A 26,561-nucleotide genomic window follows, 5' to 3' on the forward strand; every position below is an offset into this window, starting at 1 on the left:
TGAATTTTTATCATGAATGGTATTGAAGTTTGTCAAGTGCTTTTGCACTGTCTATTGAGATGATTATATGATTTTGTTTTTAATTTGTTAATATGTGAATTATATTGATCTACAGTGGTCCCTCATCTATAGCAGGGGTTAGGTTCTAGAACCCCCTGCGATGGGCAAAAATCTGCAAAGTAGCGACCATATATTTATTTTATTATTTATATATATTTTTAAGGCTATAGAAACCCTCCCCACACTCTTATAAACCTTTCCCACACTGTTATTAACTTTCCCACACTCTTATAAACACTTCCTATGCTCTTAAACACTTTCTACACTCTTAAACCTATGTAATTTTAACAATATATAAAATTCTATATGGGTAGTCACCAGTGAATATACAGTAATATTCTTTTAATATGTTTTAATTAATATTTTTACATTGTTTTTAATTTTTAGCTATAAAATGCTTATTTTAACACAAAAATAATTACAATAATAATATAAAAATACCTATATACCGTAAAATCCCGCGATATAGCAAAATAGTCTGCAATACAAAATTAGATATATACAATTTTAAAATTCGCAATACAGTGGGACCATGAAAAGTGAACCTCGATATGGTGAGAGACAACTGTGTTTTAGAATGTTGAAGCCATTTTCCATTCTTGGCGTAAACCCCGCTTGGGTATGATATAATATCCTTTTCACCCACTGTTGAATTCCATTTTTCAGATTTGGATTTCCTAACGAGTATTTTCAGAGCTTATGTTCTTGAGAGATATTGGTCCATAGTTTTCTTTTCTTGCAATGTCTTCTTCTGATTCTGGTATCAGGGTAATGCCAGAACTTGAATGAGTTGGCAGTTCTCTCCCCTTCAGTTTTCTGGAAGAATTTGTGTAAGATTCATATTCTTTCTTCTGTAAATGTTTGGTAGAATGCACCTGTGGCATTGTCCACAATGTGGCCTAGAATTCTGTTTTGCTGGTTTGTTTGCTGGGAAGGCTTTACATGCATATTTCATTTCTTTAATAGGACTATTCAGGTTACTTATTTCTTTTGTATAAATTGTGGTAGATTGTGTAACTCAGGGATTTTTTTTTCATTTCACATAAGTTGTCAAATATATAGCCATAAATTTCTTCATAATATTCCTCTGTTATTCTGTTAACATCTGTAGAACCTGTACTGGTATTTCCTTTTGAATGTCTGATCTTTGTAATTCTACTATTAGTGCATTATATGATACTAATATCACTGTCTTTTTTCTTTGATTCCTGATTAATCGAGCATAGGCTTGATCATTTTTATCAGTGTTCTTAAACAGCTTTTGGTTTCATTCATTTTCTCTATTTTCTGGTTTCTATTTCAATGATTTTTATTTTGATCTTGATTACCTTTTTTCTACTTGGTTTAAGCTTAATTTGCTGTTGTTTTACTTAAGTTTCTTAAAGTTAAAGTTGACGTAGTTCTAAGATCTTCCTTTTCTAATATAGGCAATAAATAGCATAATTTTGTCCCCAAGTGATATTTCAGTGGTATTACATGAATTCTGATATGTAGTGTTTAATTGTCCAATTGAAAACACTTTCTAATTTCCCTTTTGATTTCTTCTTTGGTACTATATATGGGTTGTTTAAAGTATGTTTTTAGTATGACAAGGTGGTCTTGGTTCATCTTGTGAATTTCCTGCCTCAGACCTGGAATTTGGCATTTCTCCAAGATTATAATCTGGATAGTGGGGGTATTCATTTCTAGGTCATTTCAGTGGATATCTTAAGAATATATCTTCTTTAGAGGCAAACCATGTCATAACTGAATATAAATTGATTTCCAACTCAGATTTAGGACTACATGTGTTTTATTTATCCTTCAGAATAACATTATCAATATTACCACCACCAATATGATTACTGAAACAATTGATTTTGTTAAGCAGTTATCTTGATGACGTATCCTGGTGTGTACATACCCCATATGTACAGTCATAGTACTGTTTTTAAAAAGTCACTTGGAATAGTTTTTTTCTATGTGATTATTGGATAATTTGTTTTAATTTATTTTTATAGTTTTACTAAGCTTCATTGTATAAATAAAAACTATAAAATTTTAAGTTTATAATTTTATAGTTTTATTATAGTCATATAAAAGCTAAACTCTTTTATAGTTTTATAAAAGTTATAATTATGTAAATATTATATTTATATAGTCCAGTTGAATCTATTAAAAGAAGATATATTCAAAGAAATTTAGTTTCTATTTTTTATTAGAATTACAAAAATGTTTAATCAATGTATTCAGTTGATTGAGAAATAAATTAATTAAAACTAAGCAGAGAGGAAAGAATCTAATAAAATACTTATATGTAAATATATTCACATCAACATATATAACATATGTGTTCAACATATATGTGTGAACATAAGTATAGCCTTATACAAACACATGTATAGTACATACATATATTTGCTTAGTGTTAACTTTATAGTGAGCTACAAAATAAAATGTCATATGTGCCTACCATATATACATATAAATGAATATATGGTGATTCCTACATTTTCCCAAAATATGTTACCAAGATACATAGTTCTTTTTCACAATTTTTGTTACCTTTTAACTGCAAATATTTCAAATTGTCATGTCATACAACTGAGGAATTATTATTTTGTGTATTCCTTTGTCTGCTTTTTAACTAATTTTTAGGTCATTGGTGAGGGTGAAGGAATGGAGGGAGGAGGAAAGAATTGTGCCTCAATGGAAAAGAAAAGAGAATTATTTACTCTTTTATAGTTTGACCTCTAAAGCAATGCTAACAAATAGTATATTTTGAGATAATGAAGATCTTTTCTCTGAGGCTAAAAACTACAATATTAAACTGTGCAACTTTAAAGGGTCATTACAAATTCAAGTGGAATTTAAATTTTCTTGATTATCTTCCTCTCAGATACATACATTTCTCCTTTTATACTAGTAAGGAAATGTAGAATATTAGAAATCATGGAGTTTTAGAATTAGACTTCTCTAAAATAATTATATAGATCTTTCCATCAGTCATTTATGAATAAGGAGCCTAAGACTGAGTGAGTTAGATTGCACAGAAAGGAAGTGTTAGAGCTAGGGCCCAGACTTTCACTGTCTGGGCCTCTAGCCTCAATTTCTCTTTTATAATCTGGCCTTAAAAATAAGAGAATAGATGAAAAAAAGGCCAGTATAATCAAGCACAGAACATTCATAAAGAGACTAGCCTAAGTGCCGGCTTGTTTTTAGGCACTCAGTAATGTGGGTAACCTCTTTTAGTTCCGAGAAGAGGGACCTTAGGGGAAATATTAGGATACTTGTCCTTAGAGATTTCATTCCTGAGACTGTGCACGCCACCTTGGTTGGGATAAAAGGATAGAGCTACTGTTGACAGGCTTGGATAAAATTGGCTTTGTGCTCACAGAATCTAATGAAAATAATAAGAAAAAAGTCTGACCAACAACACTCTTCCACCTGTGCCTTGGGATGAATCATTTTTAGAAACTGATAAAAAAAAATAGTTTTTCCCTCCTTTCAGTCTTTGCCTTACCCTATTATTTTTTTTTCTAGTAATTTTTATTTATTTATTCATTTTTAGAGAGGAGAGAGAGAGGGCGAGAGAGAAAGAGGAGAGAGAGAGAGACAGAGAGGGAGAAGGGGGGAGGAGCTGGAAGCATCAACTCCCACATGTGCCTTGACCAGGCAAGCCCAGGGTTTTGAACTGGCGACCTCAGCATTTCCAGGTCGACGCTTTATCCACTGCACCACCACAAGTCAGGCCACCCTATTATTGTTTATTCACTTGTCTCTTATTCTCATAAGTCAGTGACAGTGATCTCTTCTAACACACACCTCAGGGAACTAGAAGGAACACCACTCTGAAAACAAAAACTTCTGAGGGCAGTGGTCTTCAGAGTGTGGTCCTGGAACTGATAGCACCAGCAGCACCTGGAAATATGCTAGAAATATTAATTATAGAGACCCACCCCCATCGTGAAGCAAAAAAATCTAGGACTAGGGCCCAGAATTCTGTGTTTTAACAAATCCTATATGTGATTCAGGTACAGGCTAAAATTTGAGAACATCTGTTCTAGGATATTCTCTAGGCTGTCTTATTCTCAGAAATGATTAAGCCACAGACTGGTAATATATACTGCTCACAAAAGTTAGGAAATATTTTATCACTTCATGTTCATTTTGAAATATTTCCTAATTTTTGTGAGCAGTGTAGTTAATCCTTAGCAGCTCTAAGGGCAATTTCTAGATCTCTTCAGGATTATTAAATCCTGGAAAGAGCTACTATAGGGTCTAGTAGCCCAAACAAAAACAAACAAACAATAAACAACTTTTATTGACTTAGTGAGCTGAGTTTGCAAGACAACCAAGTGAAATAAATAGAGTGATAAGCTCCTCTGAAAAGAGGTAGGACACATAAGTTGTTTCACCTTTGGAAGCGCATAGGATGAAGGTGTAACTGTCATCAAAATGAGCCTTGGCTGTTGTCGACCTGGGCCAAGCTATGGTTCTTCGTTTAAAGAATGGAGTCATTGCTGAACAATATATTCATGTTTCATTATGTTTGCATTATGTGAACCCAGTTATAACTTTTCCTTGTAAAGAAGAATGGTTTTTCAGCACATACTCTTGTTTTATCTGCTTTCCCTCCTACATAGACACAGTAAAAGAGATGAAATTAGTAGTTCTTCCTACTTGCCAAGTGTAAATTGCTACTTGCTGTATCCTGTAGGAGGGACTGTCTCCTGAGATACTTTTAAATATGTATCCTATTTTTTTGTGCCAAGGAAGAGATAGGAACTGCAATATCTTAAGGAAGAAGTACATTGTATTCAGGCTATGTGGAGGCAATTGTTTCTCTAAAGCAAGTGGCCTTAGAGTCCCAAGGAACCCCCGCTGCAAAGGATGTGTGCTGGCTCTGCTGAGTGATGGAGAGCCACTGTTGCCAGTAGTAACAGTCGCTGTATTGAGCACAGATCTGTTGCAGACATTCTTAGCTAGTACTGTTGGTAGGTTATTTTCACTGAATCCTCACAAAAACCCTGAGAGGTAAACATTAATACTTCATTTGACAGACTGGTAGAATGCATTTTAAAGGGCTTAACCAACTGTCCAAAGTCACACAGTCTTGAAGTAGCAGACCGGTTTTGAAATTCAGGTTTGTCTGACTCCAAAATTTATGCTCTTAACTCCTCATCTCTTGGTACTTTTCCACATACCTTCAGCCCTAAACACTTCTATGGTTTATTTACCTCATTTTTCCTTGAATATACTCCATTCAGCTTCTCTACTTAGAGAGCTACTTCAGGAATCAGTTCAATTTAAGCCTTGGAACACCTTTTCTGCCCAGATTTTTCTGTTTTCTCCCTTCAAGCTCCCTTGACTCTTCATGCTAAATTCCCATCAGGAGTTTTCATTTATCTCCCACCACACATTGTAACATAATCACTTCTTTAGGAGTATGTTCTCTCAATGGCCAAAGACTACCTCAGAGCCAAATTTAGTTTCTTATTCTCTTTCCCCATGGCTCTAGTCTACATTAATAGTTCTATTCAATGATATTCTCAGACTCTTAAACATTTGGAAATGGAATTGACTGGATCAAAAAGACAAGGAAGAAGAGGAAGAGGAAGAAGGATATTTAACATATCTTCAAGGACCAAGTGTTTAAAAAAGTATTAAATGGCTGCTGTTTTATTTCAAAAGACCAACATTCTCATCATAACAATGAGTAAAGGCGACATAATCTTCAAAATTATAACTTTCTTGACTTCGTTAGGGAACCGAATTTGTAAGACAACCAAGTGAAATAAACCTTTGAATAGTATGAACATTCATGTACGTCCTCATGCCTCCTGACCATTCTAGAGTATGATTGATTGATTTTAAAAATGTGTAAGGCAACATTTAAAAAAGGTAAATGTATGTTCTTGTTTCCATAAATTGGTTATCAAACAAACATGATTTTACTTTAATAAAACTGTAACTGGAACTAATTTCATTTTTTGAAAAAAATACTCCCAGGTGTCAGCAAGCATGAAAAAAAACTCACTACTTGCCTGACCTGTGGTGGCACAGTGGATCAAGCATCGACCTGGAACTCTAAGGTCGCCGGTTCAAAACCCTGGGCTTGCCCGGTCAAGGCACATATGGGAGTTGATGCTTCCTGCTCCCCCCCTTCTCTCTCTCTCTCTCTCTCTCTCTCTCTCTCTCTCTTCTCTAAAATGAATAAATAAATAAATATAATTTTAAAAATTTTTTTAAATTTAAAAAGCAACAACAAAAAAAAACTCACTAATCAAAGGGCTAAATTCCAAATAGTGACAAGCCCCTCTGTAAAGAGGTAGGATACATAAATTTTTTCACCTTTAGAAGCACATAGCATGAAGATGTAACCACCTTCAAAATGGGTAAGAAGAAATCTACTAAAAGGTTAATGCATTTCTTAAAGGCCAAGTGTGGGCTAAAATATCAGTTTAAAGTGAACTGGAGTGCCATTTATTTTCTTTTTTATGGGCCTCTGCAGGTTTTCTCACAAGACAGATTTGAGGTAAATCAGGAGATGGAAAACAGGCATACAAAATGGTACTGGCATGCAAAAACTGGTTTCTGTGTTAGATAAGCAGGAAACACTCCCTTCTTCCACAGAATCTTCTTCCGTATTAAGCAAAAGGCTTAAGCCACCAAGGGAGGGATAGCAAACTCTCTCACCATCAATGCCCAGGTGAAGTTTCCTTGCTTCCGGGGCAAGGGTGGAAGCAAAGCTCATCTTCCTATAGGGAGAAACAGCTTTCTCACCTATAGAACTCAAGCAAATACTTCTGGTCCTGGATTATCTACTCATACAGGAAGTGCAGAAAAACCACTTAGCCCTAGGATTTTGCATCAATAAAAACAAGAAGTCTACTACCACTTAGGGCAGGGGTCGAGAACCTTTTTGAGAGAGCCATGAACGCCACATATTTTAAAATGTAATTTCAACAACCTGTGTATGTTACGCATTATTCAATAAAAATTTGGTGTTGTCCCGGAGGACAGCTGTGATTGTCTCTAGCCACCAGCAACCATGAATATAAGCAGTAGGAAATGAATGAATTGTAATACATGAGAATGTTTTATATTTATATATTTTTATATATATATAAAACATATATATAACATATATAACATATATATAAAATATATAAAAATATATATAAAATATATATATATTTTTTTTTACAGAGACACAGAGAGAGAGAGAGGGATAGATAGGGACAGACAGACAGGAATGGAGAGATGAGAAGCATCAATCATTAGTTTTTCGTTGCACGTTGTGACACCTTAGTTGTTCATTGATTGCTTTCTCATATGTGCCTTGACTGCGGGCCTTCAGCAGACCGAGTAACCCCTTGCTGGAGCCAGCGACCTTGGGCTCAAGCTGGTGAGCTTTGCTCAAACCAGATGAGCCCATGCTCAAGCTGATGACCTCGGGGTCTCAAACCAACCTGGGTCCTTCCGCATCCCAGTCTGACACTCTATTCATTGCACCACCGCCTGGTCAGATGTTTTATATTTTTAACGTTATTATTTTTTTTATTAAAGATTTATGCCATCAAAAGAGCCACATCTGGCTCGCAAGCCATAGGTTCCCGACCCCTGACTTAGAGGGAAACCAGGAACTCTCTTCTGCCCAAGGCCTGTCACAAATTCAAGGCAGAATTTGGCTGCCATGGGGTAGAGGAGGGACATTAATATGAGAATACCCTACCTCAGAGGCCCAGGGGCACATACTTTGCCAAAAACTGAGACAGACCAGGACTGAAAACCCTCTGCCTCCATGAAGAGCCTAATGCTGAATAATAAGCAATAAGGGTCTCCACCTGGGGCAAGAGCTGGTAGAAGATACTCTTGCGTCTTTCAGGGACACTGCTAAAAGCTAAAAGTAGAGCAGGAGCAGTGAGGAAAACACCAGTATTTCAGGCCTCACACTAAGCACCAGGCAACAGCAGTGTATCATAAATGATGCACTGATCTGAAGTCTGTACACTGAGGTTAAAGATAGCAGACACAACTCAGTCGCTGACTGAACTGACTCAGCCTCTCATGTTGGTGTAATTGAAGAAGATAACTGCCCACTTTCATGAGTAAAGACTATTTACCTCAGTCTCTCTTGTTCTTTTCTAACAATGTTCAGTAATCAATCAAAAATTTCACAACATATTAAAGAGCAAGAAAAAGCCCACCACTAAAAGATAAAACAGCAAACCAGATTGAAAAATGAACTAGATATTGGAAATATCAGAAGGGACATTAAAACAACTAAGATTAATATGTAAAGGATCTAGTGGAAAAAACAGAGCACATTCATGAACAGATGGGAAATTTTAGCAGAGACGGAAACTAAAAGAGAGTCAAATGGATACCTTAAAGATAAAAAATGTGATATCAAAGGTGAAGAATTTTGGCCCTGGCCAGTTGGCTCAGTGGTAGAGCGTTGGCCTGGCGTGCAGGAATCCCAGGTTCGATTCCCGGCCAGGGCATACAGGAGAAGTGCCCATCTGCTTCTCCACCCCTCCCCCTCTCCTTCCTCTCTGTCTCTCTCTTCCCCTCCCACAGCCAAGACTCCATAGGAGCAAAGTTGGCCCCGGGCGCTGAGGATGGCTCTGTGGGCTCTGCCTCAGGTGCTAGAATGGCTCTGGTCATGACAGAGCAACACCCCAGATGGGCAGAGCATCACCCCCTGGTGGGCATGCCACGTGGATCCCGGTTGGGCGCATGCGGGAGTCTGACTGCCTCCCCGTTTCCAACTTCAGAAAAATACAAAAAAAAAAAAAAGGTGAAGAATTTTTCAACAGATTTATCCTCAGACTTGACATAGCTGAAGAAAGAATCAGTAAACCTAAAGATAGATTAACATAAATTTTCCAAAGTGAAACACAAAGAAAAAAGATGTGAAGCATTCAGGAGCTGTAAAAGAATATCAAGCATGATTGGGACAAAAAAATATTTGAGTATATAATAGCCAAGAATTTTACAAAATGAATGGAGAAGCTCTGAAACTCTCAAACTGGATAAATAAAACCCAGATCCCCCTACAATGATATTAGAGGAAGAATATCCAGGCAGGGAAGAATGACTGGAATTCTCAGTTAGGTATCTTGTGCCTTGACTTTCATAAACCATTGAGGATCTCTTCCTAGTTATCACTGGTGTCACCACACTGACAATTTAAGACCTTGACCTGAATGTAGATACAGGAGGAGTCTTCCCTTAGTGCCAGCATCACAGCCAGGGAAGTCTAAATGGGATTATTTAAGCAATACGCAAGACTGCATTTCTCAATGTGTGTTCCTTATGAACTGGAAACATTACTCCTGTCAGATGTTCAACTGGTGGGAAGAAAATTTCCTTGTCAGTTTTTACTGTACATATCACACAGTAAAAGCTGTGAAAAATAGGGAGGTAAAGAAACCCCTTCAGTCTTGTGTTTCCCTCATGTTCTTTTTCCTGGTGTCTTCACAGAACACAAACTGTAGAAGGGATAGGATTGTGTTTTTCTCATTCATCCTTTAGAGCAGTGCCTGGAAATTACTAGTTGATTGAACAAACATTTGTGACAACTTTCATGCAGTGATCATTCTCGTAGAGGGATGTGGATAGCAAAACACAAACAAATGACAGTAAGTAGTACCTAGTATGGAAAAATTAAATGAGGTGAGAGAGAATGACTAGGTAGGATAGCTGGAGATCTATTAACATCTCAGGCAAGATATTCAGAGAAATGCTGAGCTTTAAGGGAAATAAAGACTATGATATACCAATAGAAAATATCATTTATAAATTAGGGCTTGTTCTCTCCTTCTTTTATCCTAGCCATCTCAGTGCCACCCCCAAGGAGCTCCACTTTTTTATAAGGCACTGCATCAGAGAGTAAGAAGTTAGACTTGCTACTCTCAACCACTTCAGAGACCTGCCTCTGCCAATGTCACTAACCCTTACATCTGACATCTTCACAGAAGATCTATGACTGTAACTGGCTTTACAAGACCATAACAAGATAGACATTCATTATCATAATTAATTCAGCAAATATTTATTGAGTATTTCCTGTGGTCAGGTACTGCTAGGAATACAGCAGTGAACAAAACACACTAAAGCCCTTGTCTTCTTGGAGGGCAAGGACCCTGATTTTGTTCTGCTAATATTTTGAACACATTAAGCTCTTGTGCTAGAAGAGAGGAAGGCTTACCCCCCACCTCCTACCATTCCTTCTTTAGTTTTCTTCTTTCAAAAGCTATCTATTTAGTTTTCTGGTTATAAAAAGGAGAACAGAGTCTAGGCAGCTCAAATGCAGTTAATTCGACTCGGTTTTTGTGGAAGACTAGTATGCCCCGTAGATATCCAGAGCTGAGGTCAGTGGAGAAGCTTTTTCTGAAAAATGAGAAGAACAAAACTTACATTGAAATTCAGTTGTAGCCTGCCTAAAGATTTGTTCTTAAATCTTCTCCAAACTGCTAGATTCAGAAACCTCTGGAATGTATTTCCAATATAATTTTATTTGGAATGATGAAACGGTAGAGTACTTTCTTTCTAACCTCTCTCTCCAGCAAGGCCTCTATAACAGGGAATGTTGCTTTATCACTTGTTATGAATGGTCACAGAAAGCACATTACAGCCACACATTGAAATTTTCACAGTCTGGAAATAAATTAGGCCACATGTGTGCTTGCTCAGTTCCACCAACACAGATGCAAGGCATGCTCTCTGCCTTGTTAAGGCAGTGATGTCATTTAGCTATGTGAAAAATGGCTTCAAATGTGGTTCAGTTTTCGTTGAGCTGTCAATTTTTATTTTGTCTAGCTTTTAATATGTGGGTTTCACGCTTTAACATGCACCAGCAGTTATTTATAATTATTCCATTCATTACTAACATTTTTTAAAACTTTGAATAAAATGGAAATCAAGACATTTGTTACTTAGCATTAATTTATGATCATTGTGATCAATTTGAACATGAGGGAAAAAATGTGAGAATGATGAAAGGATTTTAGTGTGATGGTCCCCATGACTGGTATCCAGCTGTTGAGTGCTGTAATGTTTCTTGTTTTTCTTTAGTTCAGTGGGATTTCAGTTCCACAAACATTTGTTCAGTATTGTGTAAGGAGTGGAACTGGAAGGTTTGCTCTTTCATCGGGGGTTAAGAATTCCAAAACCACGCTAGGCATCTTCACACTTGCATAGAACCAGAGCTTTGAGAGGGGTAAATCTGATAATCTGTGAGCTTCGGCAAGAGAGATGGTTGACTTAGGTTATTTTTAATAGCATTTAGCTTTTTCTCACTTTTTGAAATGTTTTGATCACTTGAAACGAAGCCCTGCCACTCATCCTGAACTGAACTGCATGAGGTCAAATGTTCATCTCTCTGGAATTCTCTTCCCTTCCTCTTTTATTTGTATTTACAAGCAATGATGGGAAAGAATTGTGGAGTGGTGTGGGTGTAAAGGTGGACTGCAGTCATGGAGCTACCTAGGTGGGGAGCAGGAGCAGCTGATGAAAGGGGTCAGACCCCCTCACTCCCCTCAGGGGAGTTAGTTACTTTCTTTGCCCTGTGCACCCCGGGACCCATGGTGATTCACATCCATCAAAATGGGAAGGACCTCTCTCCCACTTCTACCCTACCCTGGCTGAAAAGTATTAGTACCAGCACAGATTCATACCAAAGTGGCTTTGGGATTTACTTTTAGTTTCTGAATGATAATTTGAGTGATTTCTTCACTTCATTTTTGTGGGTGGGAAATAACTAAGGACATTCTTGCTTGCTTCCTATTGATTCTGCAAATATATGACTCCTCCGTGCAAGGGATAATTCTAGAAATGGGACCAGAAATAAGGCGTGGATCCACCTTGCTACACAGTGTAAAGTGCTGACTAGGAGTTTACCATCCGGGTGGGGAACTGTGACATACAGTTGAAAAATAAGTAGAGAACATAAATGATAATCTATAATTAAGTACTAAGTATCACATTTGTAGTACATTCAGTCAGCAAATAACTGTAAGATTAAGTTAGATACTGCTAATATACCAGGACATGGCCATTTTTTAAAAGGTTTCATAGAGTTTCCGTGTTTAGAGAGGGGGAAAATCAAGTAATATAGGTAATTTAAATATAAACTTCAAAATTTTCTTGTTCTCTGTGTCCTTGTACCAAATACATTTTTTCATTGTGACCTATCTCAACCAGAAAAATGTAAAAATAGGCCAAGGTTATTTATTATGAGAGAAAACTAGATTAAAAGTGCTGCCAAAGCTACTGCTGCTTTCCCGAATCTGATTAATCCAAAGCCAATGCTTTTTGCATCGGGAAACCGTTGTTCAGGCCTGGCTTTGCAATAAGTTGTTTTGTGACCTTTAACAAATCACCTTTGGTACTGAAGTTTCTCTCTTTTGTCCACATCATAACGCTGAAAAACTGAGATAAAATGCTGATTCCTTTGTGAAACGTTCTGACCTCATCTTCTTCCTCGCTCACTCCTCTTCCCACTTCATCACTTGGCTGTCCCCAAGGACACATTCTGACTCCTAAGTTCCCTTCGTGTTTGGAGTTACACCTCTTTCCTGTGATACTTACCACTTTCGTGTTTGTTTTGTTTTGTTTCTTGTTTGGGCGACATGTTAAAGTTGTACAGGGTAAAAAGAGTTATTTAAAATGCCAATCCTTTAAAAAGTTAATAAATAAAATAAAATGCCTGTCCTTTTAAGTGCTATATTGTATTTCATTGATATATTCACACTAATGATAACAGCCCAGAGTGAAAAGAATTAATATTGGAAAATAGACAATTTCTTATATCATAGTAAATATAAAAATTATTTTTTTTTACTCTTTAGGAATGTTTAGCACAGTGTTTGTTGACGGTATATATTGTACATGTTCAATATAAAACCTTTATTTTTAGGCTTGGGTTTACTTTTGTTTGCAATTGGAAAGTATGTAAGATTTTAATGCTCTGAAGGGTTAATTAGATTTCTCAGTGTAGGTTTGCATGAAACACTTGAGATATACTGTCAGCCTTATCTAAAACAAACTACGTGGCCTTTTTAATATGTTTATGTTTTTATTCTGTCTACAATAAGTGATTTTTAGTAGATTAAAACAACCAAGTTATCTGAATCCAGGGGTTCTGAATCCAGGGGACAAATGAGAATAATTTATTGCAAACTATTAGCTGAGCTTTACTTATTTATTCATTTTTTTATTAATTCATTTTTTAGAGAGAGAGATAGAGAGAGAAGGGGGGAGGAGCAGGAAGCATCAACTTCCATATGTGCCTTGACCAGGCAAGCCCAGGGTTTCAAACTGGCAACCTCAGCATTCTAGGTTGACGTTTTATCCACTGCGCCACCACAGGTCAGGCCTGAGCTTTACTTACTTAAAAAGCATTACATGTTATAATGTGGGACTTATAAGCCTATTCCCTTTCCTGGAATCATAATTATCAGTGTCCCTAACAATTGCCAAAACCTATTGAAGGACTTAGTCATATATATGTATTGACTGAGTTTGGTAGACAGGAAAGTTGTTCAGTCCCAAAGATTGAAACAAAAATCATCCCAGGCTTTTTGGTAGTTATTTAAGATTTTTATGTACAAGGTAGTTTTAAAACATCTTCTTTTTGAAAACTAAAACAGACTGGCTGTCAAAGCAAGTGTTCTGAATCTTTCCTCTATAACATACTGATTCTTGATTTCAAAACCAGTTTTATGAAAAGCTGCTTGTGTTTGATAAAAGTTGCTGCTGCTGAGCACAAGAAAGCATGCTTTGCATTCTCAGACAGAAGGTACTTTCTTAGCACTGTGGGGGACAGTTTCCTGAATATGTGAAACTATCGGCTTTAATTATGAGATAGCTTTTATGCTCTAGTCAGTGGAGTTGTTTTATCTGTTAGAGTGAGAGATAGTGTTAGAGCTTGTAATAGCTGTACGAAATAATGGCCAAGGCCATCTTATTAGCATTTTTGGGGGATTTAGAAACTTCTTCTGTGTATTCCCAATTCTATTTGACATCTTTTTAACATTTTTTTTCAAAACTGAATATGCTTTTGGACAAGTTAAATGGTGACTGTGGAATTACCAGTTACCTAAAATTTAATGTTAACCAAATTGAAATCATTTCTTCATAAATTTCCACCAGAGTTGTTCTTGACGGTGTCACTGGTGACTACCATGATTCTAGATCTAATGGTCAAATCATTTTGAACCTTTCTGCAGCTGTGGACAGCCTGATCACTCCCTCATTCCCTGTGCTGCTTGCCTCTGTTTACTGACAACCATCTCCTTTTACTTTGCTAGTTTCTCCTTCTTTCCCAACTTCTAAATGTTGCCATGTCCCAGTGCTCAGTACTTAAACCTGTTTTCCATCTATACTAATTCACCCAATGACCTGATCTTTTTTATAGTTTTCAAATCTTTATTTTGATATCTGATAGGTAATTCAAACTTAATATGTCCAAAACCAAGTTTTTTATTCCCACCCCTACCCCAGTTAGTCATGCCAAAAATCAGTCAATCATCAAATCCTATTAGGTTTTACATTTGAAATGTATCTAGTATACAACTATTTCTTACCACCTCCACCACTACCAAACCACCATTATTTCTCTCCTAAGTTATGACTTTTCCAGAAGCCTCTACTGGGCTTTTACTTAAGGAATTTTAGCCAACTCATTATTTTGATTTTCTTTTTAATTTTCTTTTAGCAAATATTTATCATATGCTTCCTCTTTGCCGCCCTATATGCTGTTTACCTAGTAGATCTGTCACTTCTCTGCTCAGATCATCTCTTGTTCATATCTCATTCAGAATAAAAGGTGAAATTCTTTGCATGGCCTTGGCCACTTCATTGGCTACTATATTCCTAGGGCCTTAGTGCACTATAGGCAATCATTACTATGTAAGTGAGCAAATTGTCTGTAAATATGGAATATGTTTTGGGATTTAAAAAATAAAAGTTAAACTTCATCAAATAGTTTAACTATCTCAATATAAATAACAACACATTGAATTTAAAAATCTCTTTGATATTCAACTTTTTATTTAGCATTCACTAAAATATTCTCTTTTAGTTCCCAAAATGTGCTCAAATTTTTATTTCAAAATCTCTAGTGAGTTTTTTTAAGAGGCTTCTAGCAACTCATTGCTTTTACTTTTTTTAATGTCTTAAATATTTATTATATGGTTCTTCCTTACTCTGCCATATATATATATATATATATATATATATATATATATATATTATAGATATTTTGGTAAAATAGTAGTTCAGGGTTCCTGTCAAAGCTAAGTCTTCTTGTTATGAATCAACTTGTTAAATCAACTCATTTATGTCAACTTGTATATTGACATTTTGGCATTAGTAAGCTGGGGGTAGTAGTAGATAATTTAAATCACTGTCTTGAGTGTACGGCCTTTAGCTTCTAATTCATAATCATAATATGATATTTCTCAATTTTTTAATTAGATGTTATCAGATGATATGTTTTTAACTTTAGCAGATCCAGAAATTGTACATAGAACTACTTTAATCAGGTATGATCCTTTTGTTTCCTTCACTGTACCATTATATAATTATTACCTGAACCAAACAAGTCAAATTACTTGAGTGCCCAGTCCACCGATTGGTGACTTGGTTCTTTGCTGAATGAATAAACAAAGTATTACCGTGTCACATTGTAATTACTATGCCTATAAATTTCCTTGAGTAGCATCAATATGTTTGGTAATCTTATTTGATTCAAGAGGACTCAAACCAATTTTGCTTAGTTAATAATTAAGAAAAGTCCATATAGGCAACTAAATTGGACAGAAACAATGCTCATAGGCTTGTGTTCTCTCCTTTCTTAAAATGTCAAGTGATTTTTATCAAATGAATTCCTAACAGATGTTGTTGAGCAACTTCTGTGTCAAGACTATTAAAAAGTTATGTAGTTTACTCCCTTCTCTGGAAATAACAGCTCTGTGTACAGATCTTGCTCTGTTAGTGTAACTTTTTATTAGTGTCCTTCTCTATCTTTCACTCTCTCCTTCCTTCCGTAACGCTATTCTGTCTTTGCTTATTTAATATTTATGTTTTCCTTATTCTTTAAATAGTAGCAGCATTGATATAGGGTTATTGTTCTCATTATATCACATATATTGCCTGTTTCAATCAGCATTTTGATGATAATTTAAAGGTTCTCCTTTATATATTTTTTGCTCACTGTATCTATCTATTCATTCATATAACCTATAAGCCCTTCTCCTAGCTTAGTTCATATTGATCCTGTTATTAATATGATCACTAGGCTCTGTTCTATCAATATAATACCAAGTCAGAATGCGGACTGTATAATATGACCTACACAATACATCATTTAATCATTGATATTAATTTGGAAGTGGAAGCAACAGTACATATTGCACACCACCACATCATGTTATATAATCTCTGTACAGAGTTTTATTTGGTAATTTGAATGTGACTTTATTTAGATGGTGACTATTAAAATGTCACAAGTATGCCTGACCTGTGGTGGCGCAGTGGATAAAGCGTCGATCTATAAATGCTGAGGTCGCCGGTTCGAAACGCTGGGCTTGCCTGGTCAAGGCACATATGAGAGTTGATGCTTCCAGCTCTTCTCCCTTCTCTCTCTATGTTTCTCTCTCTCCCTCTCTCTCTCCTCTCTAAAAATAAATAAATAAAATTAAAAAAATTTTTTGAATAAAATGTCACAAGTATTTCTCATGTTTTATCCCATCAATAAGACAGATAGTTGCTTTAGACCAGATTTTCTTGAAATGTGCTTTTAATGTTGAGATGTTTGAGATAGTCATGAATATTTAATGAACAAATTTTTATTGCTGAATAAGATAGGATTTTGATACTGATTGTGGTTTTTTGTTTCTTTGTTTTTTAGCTAAATTTCAATAGTCATCTCTTTTTGTTCTAAATTACTTCTGGAACTAATTTATTCTCTAAGTCTCACTAGAGCTACCTTTATACAGGTAATATAATGTTCTAACCTGACATATCATCACAGCAGGTAGAGTAAAACAGATGCTAGAACTTGAAAGCTAGGTTAATGAGTTAAACTTACTCTTTAGGCAGTGTATATGCTCACTGATAATAAACACCAGATAGGTTAATTTGATAGAAGTGAGAATTGAGCAGCAAAGATTGAAGAAGAGAGAGCAAGGAAGTGGGGAGTCTAGTTAAGAATTCGTTGCAAACTGTGATAGAAGTTATGAGGATCTAGTCTCAGGATATTTTGTTCCTTAGCTATTAAACATAAGACATGATTGATTATATGTGAGGAACAAAAGAGAGAAAAGTAACACTCATACATTGCTGGTGGGAATGTAACATGGTATAGCCACTGTGAAAAACAGTTTGATGGTTCCTCAATAACTTAAGCATAAAATCAACGATTCCAGCATTTCTATTCCTGGGTATATATTTATATATACTAACAAGAAAAAAATAGATGTTCAAACAAAAATATGTACGTGAATTTTTTTGTTTTTGTTTTTGTTTTTTGTTTTTTGGGTTTTTTTGTTTTTTTTCTGAAGCTGGAAACAGGGAGAGACAGTCAGACAGACTCCCGCATGTGCCCAACCGGGATCCACCCGGCAGGCCCACCAGGGGCGATGCTCTGCCCCTCCGGGGCGTCGCTCTGCCGCGACCAGAGCCACTCTAGCGCCTGGGGCAGAGGCCAAGGAGCCATCCCCAGCGCCCGGGCCATCTTTGCTCCAATGGAGCCTTGGCTGCGGGAGGGGAGGAGAGAGACAGAGAGGAAGGAGGGGAGGGGGGTGGAGAAGCAAATGGGCGTTTCTCCTATATGCCCTGGCCGGGAATTGAACCCGGGTCCCCCGCACGCCAGGCCGACGCTCTACCGCTGAGCCAACCGGCCAGGGCCTGTACATAAATTTTTATAGCAGTAATATTCACAATAGCTATGAGATAGGAACAATACAAATGCCTATCAACTTATGAATGGATAAACAAATGTGCTATATCTATACAATGGAATATTGTTCATCAATAAAAAGGAATGAGGCTGCACCAGTCTGCATTCCCACCAGCAGTGCAGGAGGGTTCCCTTTTCTCCACATCCTCGCCAGCACTTATTCTGTGTTGTTTTGTTGATAAGCGCCATTCTGACTGGTGTGAGGTGATATCTCATTGTGGTTTTAATTTTCATTTCTCTAATGATTAGTGATGTTGAGCATTTTTTCATATGCCTATTGGCCATCTGTATGTCCTCTTTGGAGAAGTGTCTATTCATCTCTTTTGCCCATTTTTGGATTGGGTTGTTTGTCTTCCTGGTGTTGAGTTTTACAAGTTCTTTATAAATTTTGGTTATTAACCCCTTATCAGACGTATTGTCAAATATGTTCTTCCATTGTGTAGTTTGTCTTTTTATTCTGTTCTTGTTGTCTTTAGCTGTGCAAAAGCTTTTTAGTTTGATATAGTCCCATTTGTTTATCCTGTCTTTTATTTCACTTCCCCGTGGAGATAAATTAGAGACATGAACAAGAATGTGATGGCAACAGGGGCGGGAGGTTGGGGGAGGGGGGAGGGGGTGAAGAAGGAGAGAAGGGTTAGGGGAGGGGAGGGGCACAAAGAAAACCAGATAGAAGGTGACAGAAGACAATTTAACTTTGGGGGAGGGGTATACAGCACAATCAAATGTCAAAATAATCTAGAGATATTTTCTCTCAACATATGTACCCTGATTTATCAATGTCACTGCATTAAATTTAATAAAAAAAATTATTTTCACTCAAAAAAAAACCAAAAAGGAATGAGGTACTGATATATGCTACAATGTGGATGAACCTTGAAAGCATTATGCTAAGTGAAAGAAACTACACTCAAAAGGCCACATCTTATATGATATAAAGTATCTGGAGTAGGCAAATCCCTAGAGACATAATGAGGTTTTTAGTGTCCAGGTATTAGATTCAGTGGGTGCAATGGGGAGTGACTGCATAATGACAATATTTGAGAATCAGATAGTTGTGATGGTTGCAAAACACTGTGAATATACTAAATGTAACTGAATTATACATTTTATTTATTGATTTCAGAGAGAGAGGAAGAGGGGGGAGAGAGGGACAGAAATATCTATCTGTTTCTGTGTGTGTCCTGACTGGGGATTGAACTGGCAGCCATAGCATATCGGGATGATGCCCTAACCAACCCTGCTATACATTTGAGACAACAGTGTGGAGATTGCAGGACGGAAAGTTGGGCAGGGGATATTAGACGGTGATGAAGGGAGACGTGACTTGGGATGAACACACAATGGAATGTACAGATGATGTATTGTACAGTTGTACACCTGAAATCAGTATAATTTTATTAACCAATGTCACACCAATGAATTAAATAAAAAATTTTAATTAAAAAATAAAATGATAAGTTTTATTTAATGTGTATTTTACCATAAGTTAAAACAAAATTCAATCTAGTTAAAAAAAAGTAACCCTTTCAACCGGCACTGCCATCTTCTAGTAATTTGCCAACATGACTAACATAAGGGGAAAGAGGCCAGACGTCGGTTATATGTTCTCTAGACCTTTTAGAAAACATGGAGTGTTCCTTTGGCCACATACATGGAAATCTACAGGAAGGGTGATATTGTAGACATCAAGGGAATGGCACTGTTCAAAAAGGAATGCTCCATAAATGTTCCCACGGCAAAACTGGAGGAGTCTACAGTGTCACCCAGCCTGCAGTGGGCATTGCTGTGAACAAACAAGTGAAGGGCAAGATTCTTACTGAGACAATTAATGTACATATTGAGCATGTTAAGCACTCTAAGAGCTGAGATAGCTTCCTGAAAGTATGAAGGAAAATGATGAGAAAAAGAAGGAAGCCAAAGAGAAAGGCGGCTGGGTTCAACTGCAGTGCCAGCCTGCTCCGCCCAGAGATGCACTCTGTGAGAACCCACAGAAAGGAGCCTGAGCTGCTGGAACCCACTCCCTGTCAATTCATGGCATGGTAGGTGTGAAAAACTGAAAGACCTCTGTACTTTTTTAAAAGTAATACTAGGGCAAGAATCACAAACTGAATGCTTTCAGGTTTTTGAAAGTTGTAGTAAACAGAGTAAAGAAGTGACAAGAAAGGGTATGTGGTGAATTGGGCATTTGAAATCAAAACCTCTCTGTGAACCAAATAAAATATGAATGCGGGCTATAGTTTTCAACCTCTGCTACAAATTGAACTGAGCCACAGTGGTGGGTGAGGTCAAGTAGATAGTTGACAGTATAACTAAACTCAAGTCCCACAAGAGGAAAGGATAAGTCTACGTTATTTAGCCAATACATATATGTAGGTACCAGCAGGCATTTGTTGGATAAAAAATAAATAAGTAAATTAAAAAAGGTTGGGCAGTAAGTCTGTATTCTTTTTATAGTCAATTCTATCTTTTGTATATACATTTTGTTTATGTTTTTAGTATCTCCTAAATATGTTTTATTTCCTTCTATCCCTTCTCACTGCCATCTCAGTTCCATGACATTTCTTGCCTAAAATTCCTGCAATAAATTCTTATAGGTCTTCCTTCCTCTAAGTTTGTCCTCTTCTGTTTTGTTCAATGTATTACAAAACACAGTGTCCTGCTTACAATCTCTTAGTGCTTTCAGATAAAACCTAAAGGTGACAGGAAAACTATCCTGCTGTTGCTGCTCTTCCCCAGACCCTTGTCACTCCAGCCTCTCTGGGACTTCCACAGTCACTGAAGCATACCATGCTTGTTTGGCGTGCTGTTTCTACTTAGACTGTTCTCAGCCTTCATTGATCTGTCCATCCTTTAAGACTTTGGTTCCTTAGGAACTTTCCTATCCAATCCAGTCTCACATAGGGCTTCTATTTTTGCTCCTCTCTGTGTCTGCAGTACCCTGCATTTCTTTTATCATACTTGCTTCACTGGTTCGTCATTCTGTTTACTTGTCTGATTCCTGCATCACATTGCCAACTTCTTGAGGCTTAAGAACCACATCTGTCTCCAGTGCCTGCACATGGCAGACACCCAGCAAAGGCAAGCCCATCTCTGTTATAAATAATTATATGGTGATCATATACTCAGTATATATTGGATGAGAATAGTTAAGAGCATCAAGGAAGAATATAAGTGCTAAATTAGCATATTAGTGATAGCAATCAAGAATTCAACTGAGAGAAAATGTTCATATAGAGATGGCATTAGGAATGAGCAGTGACCATGAGCTAGCTAGGCTTTGAGAGGTTATCAAGGTCCTATTTAGTACTTGTCATCATAACCACTAATTGATTACCACATGTAAACATAGACATTTCCAAGAAGTATTATATTCTAAATTTTAGTTTATTTTTTGTCATTTGAGATGAAGCAACACTACCTCTAAAACTATACCTAAGAGTGGACTTGCTTGAAGAGTGAGTCTTAGTAATGACCATTAAGATATTACTGTGGCCAGGGTTTATGAGAACTGTTATCTAGCTTTAATAAAAAACAAAAATTATTAAGATCCTAAAATACTTTTTGGTTTTCAGAAATAGCTTCACAAAACTATTTGAAAATGGAATGTTAACACATAAGAAGCAGGCAGCAGGTTAATTCTTAGACTCTGGTTGTATTTGTTAGATCATTTTAGAGCTCTGTTAATTATAACTTGTAAATCCTAATCAGGCCGTATTAAGAGGCTACATAAAAGGTTACAGTCTTACCCTCCTTCCCATTTCCATACTCTAAGACACTAAAATAAACACATCTACTTTGCACTCAGAATAAAAATAAACACTTCAGAGTCACATAATTGAGAAATACATTTTAAAGTAAGAAACACTGATTAAGATTGTAGTTTTAAAAAGCACAAAGGTTATTTGTGTTTTTGTTTTCTTCTACAGAAGAATTTTTTCTTTTAAATTATGTGACTGCTGAGATGTTTATTTTTACTCAAGTAAATTCTGTTGCATGGATTTTGGGTTTTTTTTAACCAATACTTAGGTTGTAAAGTCATGGGGCATCTCTTGTCATAATTATATGTAGATCTTTAAAATATACATAGAAAAATATTTTAACTCATAGTGGATTCTCCACCACACCACCATCAAAATCTACATATTTAAAAGTATTATTGTGAGGTAAAAAAATGAATTAGTGTATATGAAAATACTTTGGAACTGCTTTAAAATTTAAACAATTTTTAAATAACCTAATTAACCTTTGATCTATACTAACCCCAAGCAAAAAATAAATAATTTTTTTTTAATTCACTAATTGCTTCAGCTTTGTCTGTATTTACAACCATTTAAATGTTTTGGAAGTATCACATAAACTCTTGGTCAGCAAACAATGTTTTGGGGCTGCCTGTGTTTGTAAAATAAAGTTTTACTGGATCACAGCCACACCTATACACATAGGTATTATCAGTGGCTCATTTTTTGTTACAACGGCCGTTGAAGTTGACAACAGAGACCATGTGACCTCCAAAGCTAAAATACAGGGTGGAGCAAAAGTAGGTTTATAGTTGTGAGTATGCAAAGGACAGAGTTTATTCTTGTGTTATTAGTTATTAATTATTGTATTATTTTCTATACAAAAAAATATAAACCTCAATTTGCCCCACCCTGTATTTACTATCAGACTCTGAGTAATTTGAGGATCCTTAGTTTTAACTATACTGCTAATGCTTTATCATTATAATAAAAAAGTAGTTATTTATTGAGTACTTAACATCAAAATGCAAAAGATAACACTTCCTTTTTTCTGTCAGGTAATTAAGAAACTAAGACAATGTAAAATGATAAGTTGTTGTTTGCTAGCCTTGTTCTTACTCAGTGTGTACAAGAACACGTGAAATTTCATTCTTATTTTCTATAAATTTGAGATCAGTACATAATTAAAGATGCCATTATGCCTCTTCCTGCTCCCCCACCCCAAAAGATTTTGAAATAGAAAGGATTTTTCTCTGTGATTATGAATGTGGGCCTTTTCTCTGCTTAATTCTATTTTATTTTTATTTATTTATATTTAAAGTGAGAGGAGGGAAGATAGCAAGGCATGAGCCTCAACTGCTATCCATCCAGCAACCCCATCTGGGACCGATGCTTAAGTACCGAGCTATTTTTAGCACCTGAGGCTGACGTGCTTGGACCAACCAAGCTATCCTTAGTATCCAGGGCCACACTTGAACCAACTGATTCCCTGGCTTTGGGAGAGGAAGAGGGAGAGAAGGGAGAAAAGGAGGGGGGGAAAGCAGATGGTCACTTCTCCTATGTGCTCTGACCAGGAATCGAACCCAGGACATCAATACGCCAGGCTGACACTCTATCCACTGAGCCACTGGCCAAGGCCAGTCTGCTTAATTCTAACCCATAATATCAAACATAGAAAATCCCTTTCCCCTTTGTTTTAAAGGGCTTTTATTGATTTACTTGCCTTGTTATTCATTTATACATCTCTTTAAATTATGCATAATATGTATCTAACTGGTAACTAGTGAGCATAGTAGAATTAGAAGAGGTAGCTATAGCTCAAAAACCATAGGAAATGATGGAACAGCTCTGAGAAGTTCACCTTATCTGAAGCAGAAATATATGCTACTTACACTTACTTTAATACACGGTTGTAAAATTTAGAATATTAAAACCAGAATGGAGTTCTAAGTGGTTCTCAAACTTCAGTGTGTATTAGAATTGTCTAAATGGATTGTCATAATACAGAATGCTGAGCCAGCCCTTCAGAGTTTCTGATTTAGTAGTAAATCTGAGGTGGACCTGAGAATTTGCATATTTTTAAAGTTCCCAGTTAATTCTGATGTTGCCTATAGTAGGAGACCACACTTTATGAACACCTTTACTAGAAGAAGGGATGACTGGTACACACATGACCTCAGAGACTTCTCAGGGCAACATATAGTCCAGCGTTTTAGTATACCCAGTGATCAGATGCAGTGACCCATTCCATTCAAACCTAAGAAACAAGCCACATTCTCCATTTCTTGTGGCTGCCATGTGAACCAGATACTTGAAATGATGGGGCATGGCCTTATACATTCTATACTTTGATGAACACTGACAAATTCTGTGATTCCAATTATATGAAATTCTAAAAGAGGCAAAACTAATCTTCGGGGGGGGGGGGATCAGAATAGTGGTTGCCTTGCTCTAACAAATCAGATAGGGTACAGATTGACTTTTGTAAGGAATCTGAGGGATTTAGGAGCTGATCAAGGATAAAGATATGACCATTGGGCAAGGTTCCATGAGAAAAGACGTCCTTCACAGCATGAAATTGTTTAGAGGGCTGTGGATAAAAGGCCACCATCTAGACGGGGAGGAGGGCAAGGGAATTCCTGAGATGCTACAGATGGAAGAAGGTGTGTCTTCAGATTACATGTCTACGTGAAGTTGCTCAGTAGCAAGGTCTGGAGTCTCTGGGTCAGAGAGCTCCAAAGGGTGGTAGTGACACAGGGTCTTACAGCCGCAAGGCTTTATCTTATCAACAGTTAGCAAATGCTGGGCATAGTTTTGTGGAGTATGCAAAGTAGACAAGTTATAAATGGCTAAAATCTGCTTGTGGGGCTATTTTCAAAGTAATTGAGTATATAAAAATTGAGTTTGGTTTCAGCAGACTTTTTAGCTAAATGAGTCTCAATCTGCAGTGAAGAAATAACCAGAGACCAGTACATAGAGGCCATCTTTAGCTAATTTAATAACAGCTAAAAAGGGAGAAGGGGAAGATTGTTTGGAATTGATGATATTGTTCTACATCTTGATAAAGGTTTAGATTACATAGGTGAATACATTTATCAAAACTCAGTGAGTATACCCCTAAGATGTATGCATTTCATTGTGCAGACGTTTTTTCAAAGTTCCATGCGCACTTTATTTTATTTTTATTTTTATCAATATTGTTGGGGTGATATTGGTTAATAAGATAATATAGGGTTTTTTTAAAATTCTAAATATTAGACTCTAGTTAATGATATTCTTGCTGAAGTATTTAAAGGGAAATGCACTGCTGTATGCAGTCTATACTGAATGCCATAAATAAAATGGATTAATGAGTGCACAGGGCAGATAGTTAGATTAGGTATATTCAAGCAAGTGTAGTAAAGTTTTAATGGAAGAATGTATAGCTATGTTTATCATAAAATTGTCAGCTTTCCTTCAATGTACAAAAACATTTCAAACTGCAATGTTAAAGACTACTGTGTGGAGATAGACCAGTTAGGAAACAATGCCATTGCATTAAAAAATTATAGAATTTTATATTTCTTGACCAACAATAAGCTATAATTTTATAGACACTCAATGCTATCTATGGTCATTTGACTAAGGCTCTGTGGCGTTTGATCTGTTACAGGGAAAGCCCTTCTGCTAGTATGGACACATGTGCAGTCCTGTCGTCATTTGCGTGCTCCAACAGGACTCTGCTAATTGATGGCCGAGCAGAACTGAAAAGAGGCCTGCAAAGGCAGGAGCGGCATCTTTTCCTGTTCAATGATCTCTTTGTTGTGGCCAAAACCAAGTAAGTACACTCTGCACTCTCTCCCAGTTATGAAATTGCACTTCCACTGACAAAGATAACCTTTCTATTCAGTGCTCACTGTAAAAGTGTCCGGTCTCTATTAGCATAGCTAATATCTGAAGTGAGTTTTATGTTTGTTGTTTTGTTTTGCAAAAAAAAATAATCTTTAAAATGTTTGTTCATTCAACAAGTGTCCATTTAAGTCCCACTCTCTACCGCTCTCTGGATAAACGTAGGAGATACAATTAAGGATGTGATGGGTGTGGTCCCTGCCTTTTTTGTGCTTTCATTCTAATGGCTTTGGGGGCAGTATTTACAGACTGTGATTAGTGCTGTGAAAAAAATAGGGTGCTGGATGCAAAAAAAAAGGGGGGATATAGTTTAGGTAGGTGTACGGGGATGGGGGAAATCATTGGAGGATGAAAAGCAACCAGCCACTTAGATATTAGGAGAATGAGCGTTCTAGGCAGAAGCTATACAGATACAAAGGTGGTGGGGAAAGCCTGGCCCTTGGGAGGAGTTAAAAGAAAGCCTATGTATGCCTGGAGCATAATGAGCAGGAGGAGAGTAATATGAATTAAGTTTGGAGAAATAGAAAAAGATCAGGTTATCAAGACTTTTACAGGCTATATTAATTATCTATTGCCATATAACAAATTGCCCCAAAATATCACAATACATAACTACAAACATCTCATACGGTTTCTCTGTGTTGAAATCTGGGAGCGGTTTAGCTCTGGTTCTGGCTCAGGGGCCCTCATGAGGTTGCAGTCAAGCTGTTGACCTGCGTTATAGTCATCTGAAAGTTCGACTGAAGCTAGAGTCCACTTCCCAGCTTACTCATGTGAACACTGGCAGGCCTCAGTTCTCCACTGGCTATTGGCCTGAGGCTGCATCCTCTCCTGGGGCTTTTCCATCGCACTGCTCATACCGTGGTATTGCTTCCTTGGAGCAAAAGATCCAAGAGAGTGAGGAAGAGAGTAGGCAAATGTAA

General features: G+C 36.8%; 1 protein-coding gene and 1 pseudogene across 4 annotated transcripts in view; both read left to right on the plus strand.

Moving 5' to 3' along the window:
* The window catches only part of ARHGAP20 (Rho GTPase activating protein 20), a 109,080-nt gene that overhangs the window by 30,924 nt on the left and 51,595 nt on the right, over positions 1-26,561 (plus strand). For all 4 annotated transcript variants that reach the window (XM_066247177.1, XM_066247170.1, XM_066247152.1 and 1 more), the window contains exon 3: positions 25,403-25,567. In XM_066247177.1, the coding sequence (XP_066103274.1) occupies positions 25,422-25,567 (146 nt within the window). In that variant the 5' untranslated portion in view covers positions 25,403-25,421. The remainder of the gene's footprint in view (positions 1-25,402; positions 25,568-26,561) is intronic.
* LOC136306316 (large ribosomal subunit protein eL21-like) lies at positions 19,576-20,056 on the plus strand (annotated as a pseudogene).

Source organism: Saccopteryx bilineata, chromosome 1 (assembly GCF_036850765.1).
Source record: "Saccopteryx bilineata isolate mSacBil1 chromosome 1, mSacBil1_pri_phased_curated, whole genome shotgun sequence".
Lineage (NCBI taxonomy): Eukaryota > Metazoa > Chordata > Mammalia > Chiroptera > Emballonuridae > Saccopteryx > Saccopteryx bilineata.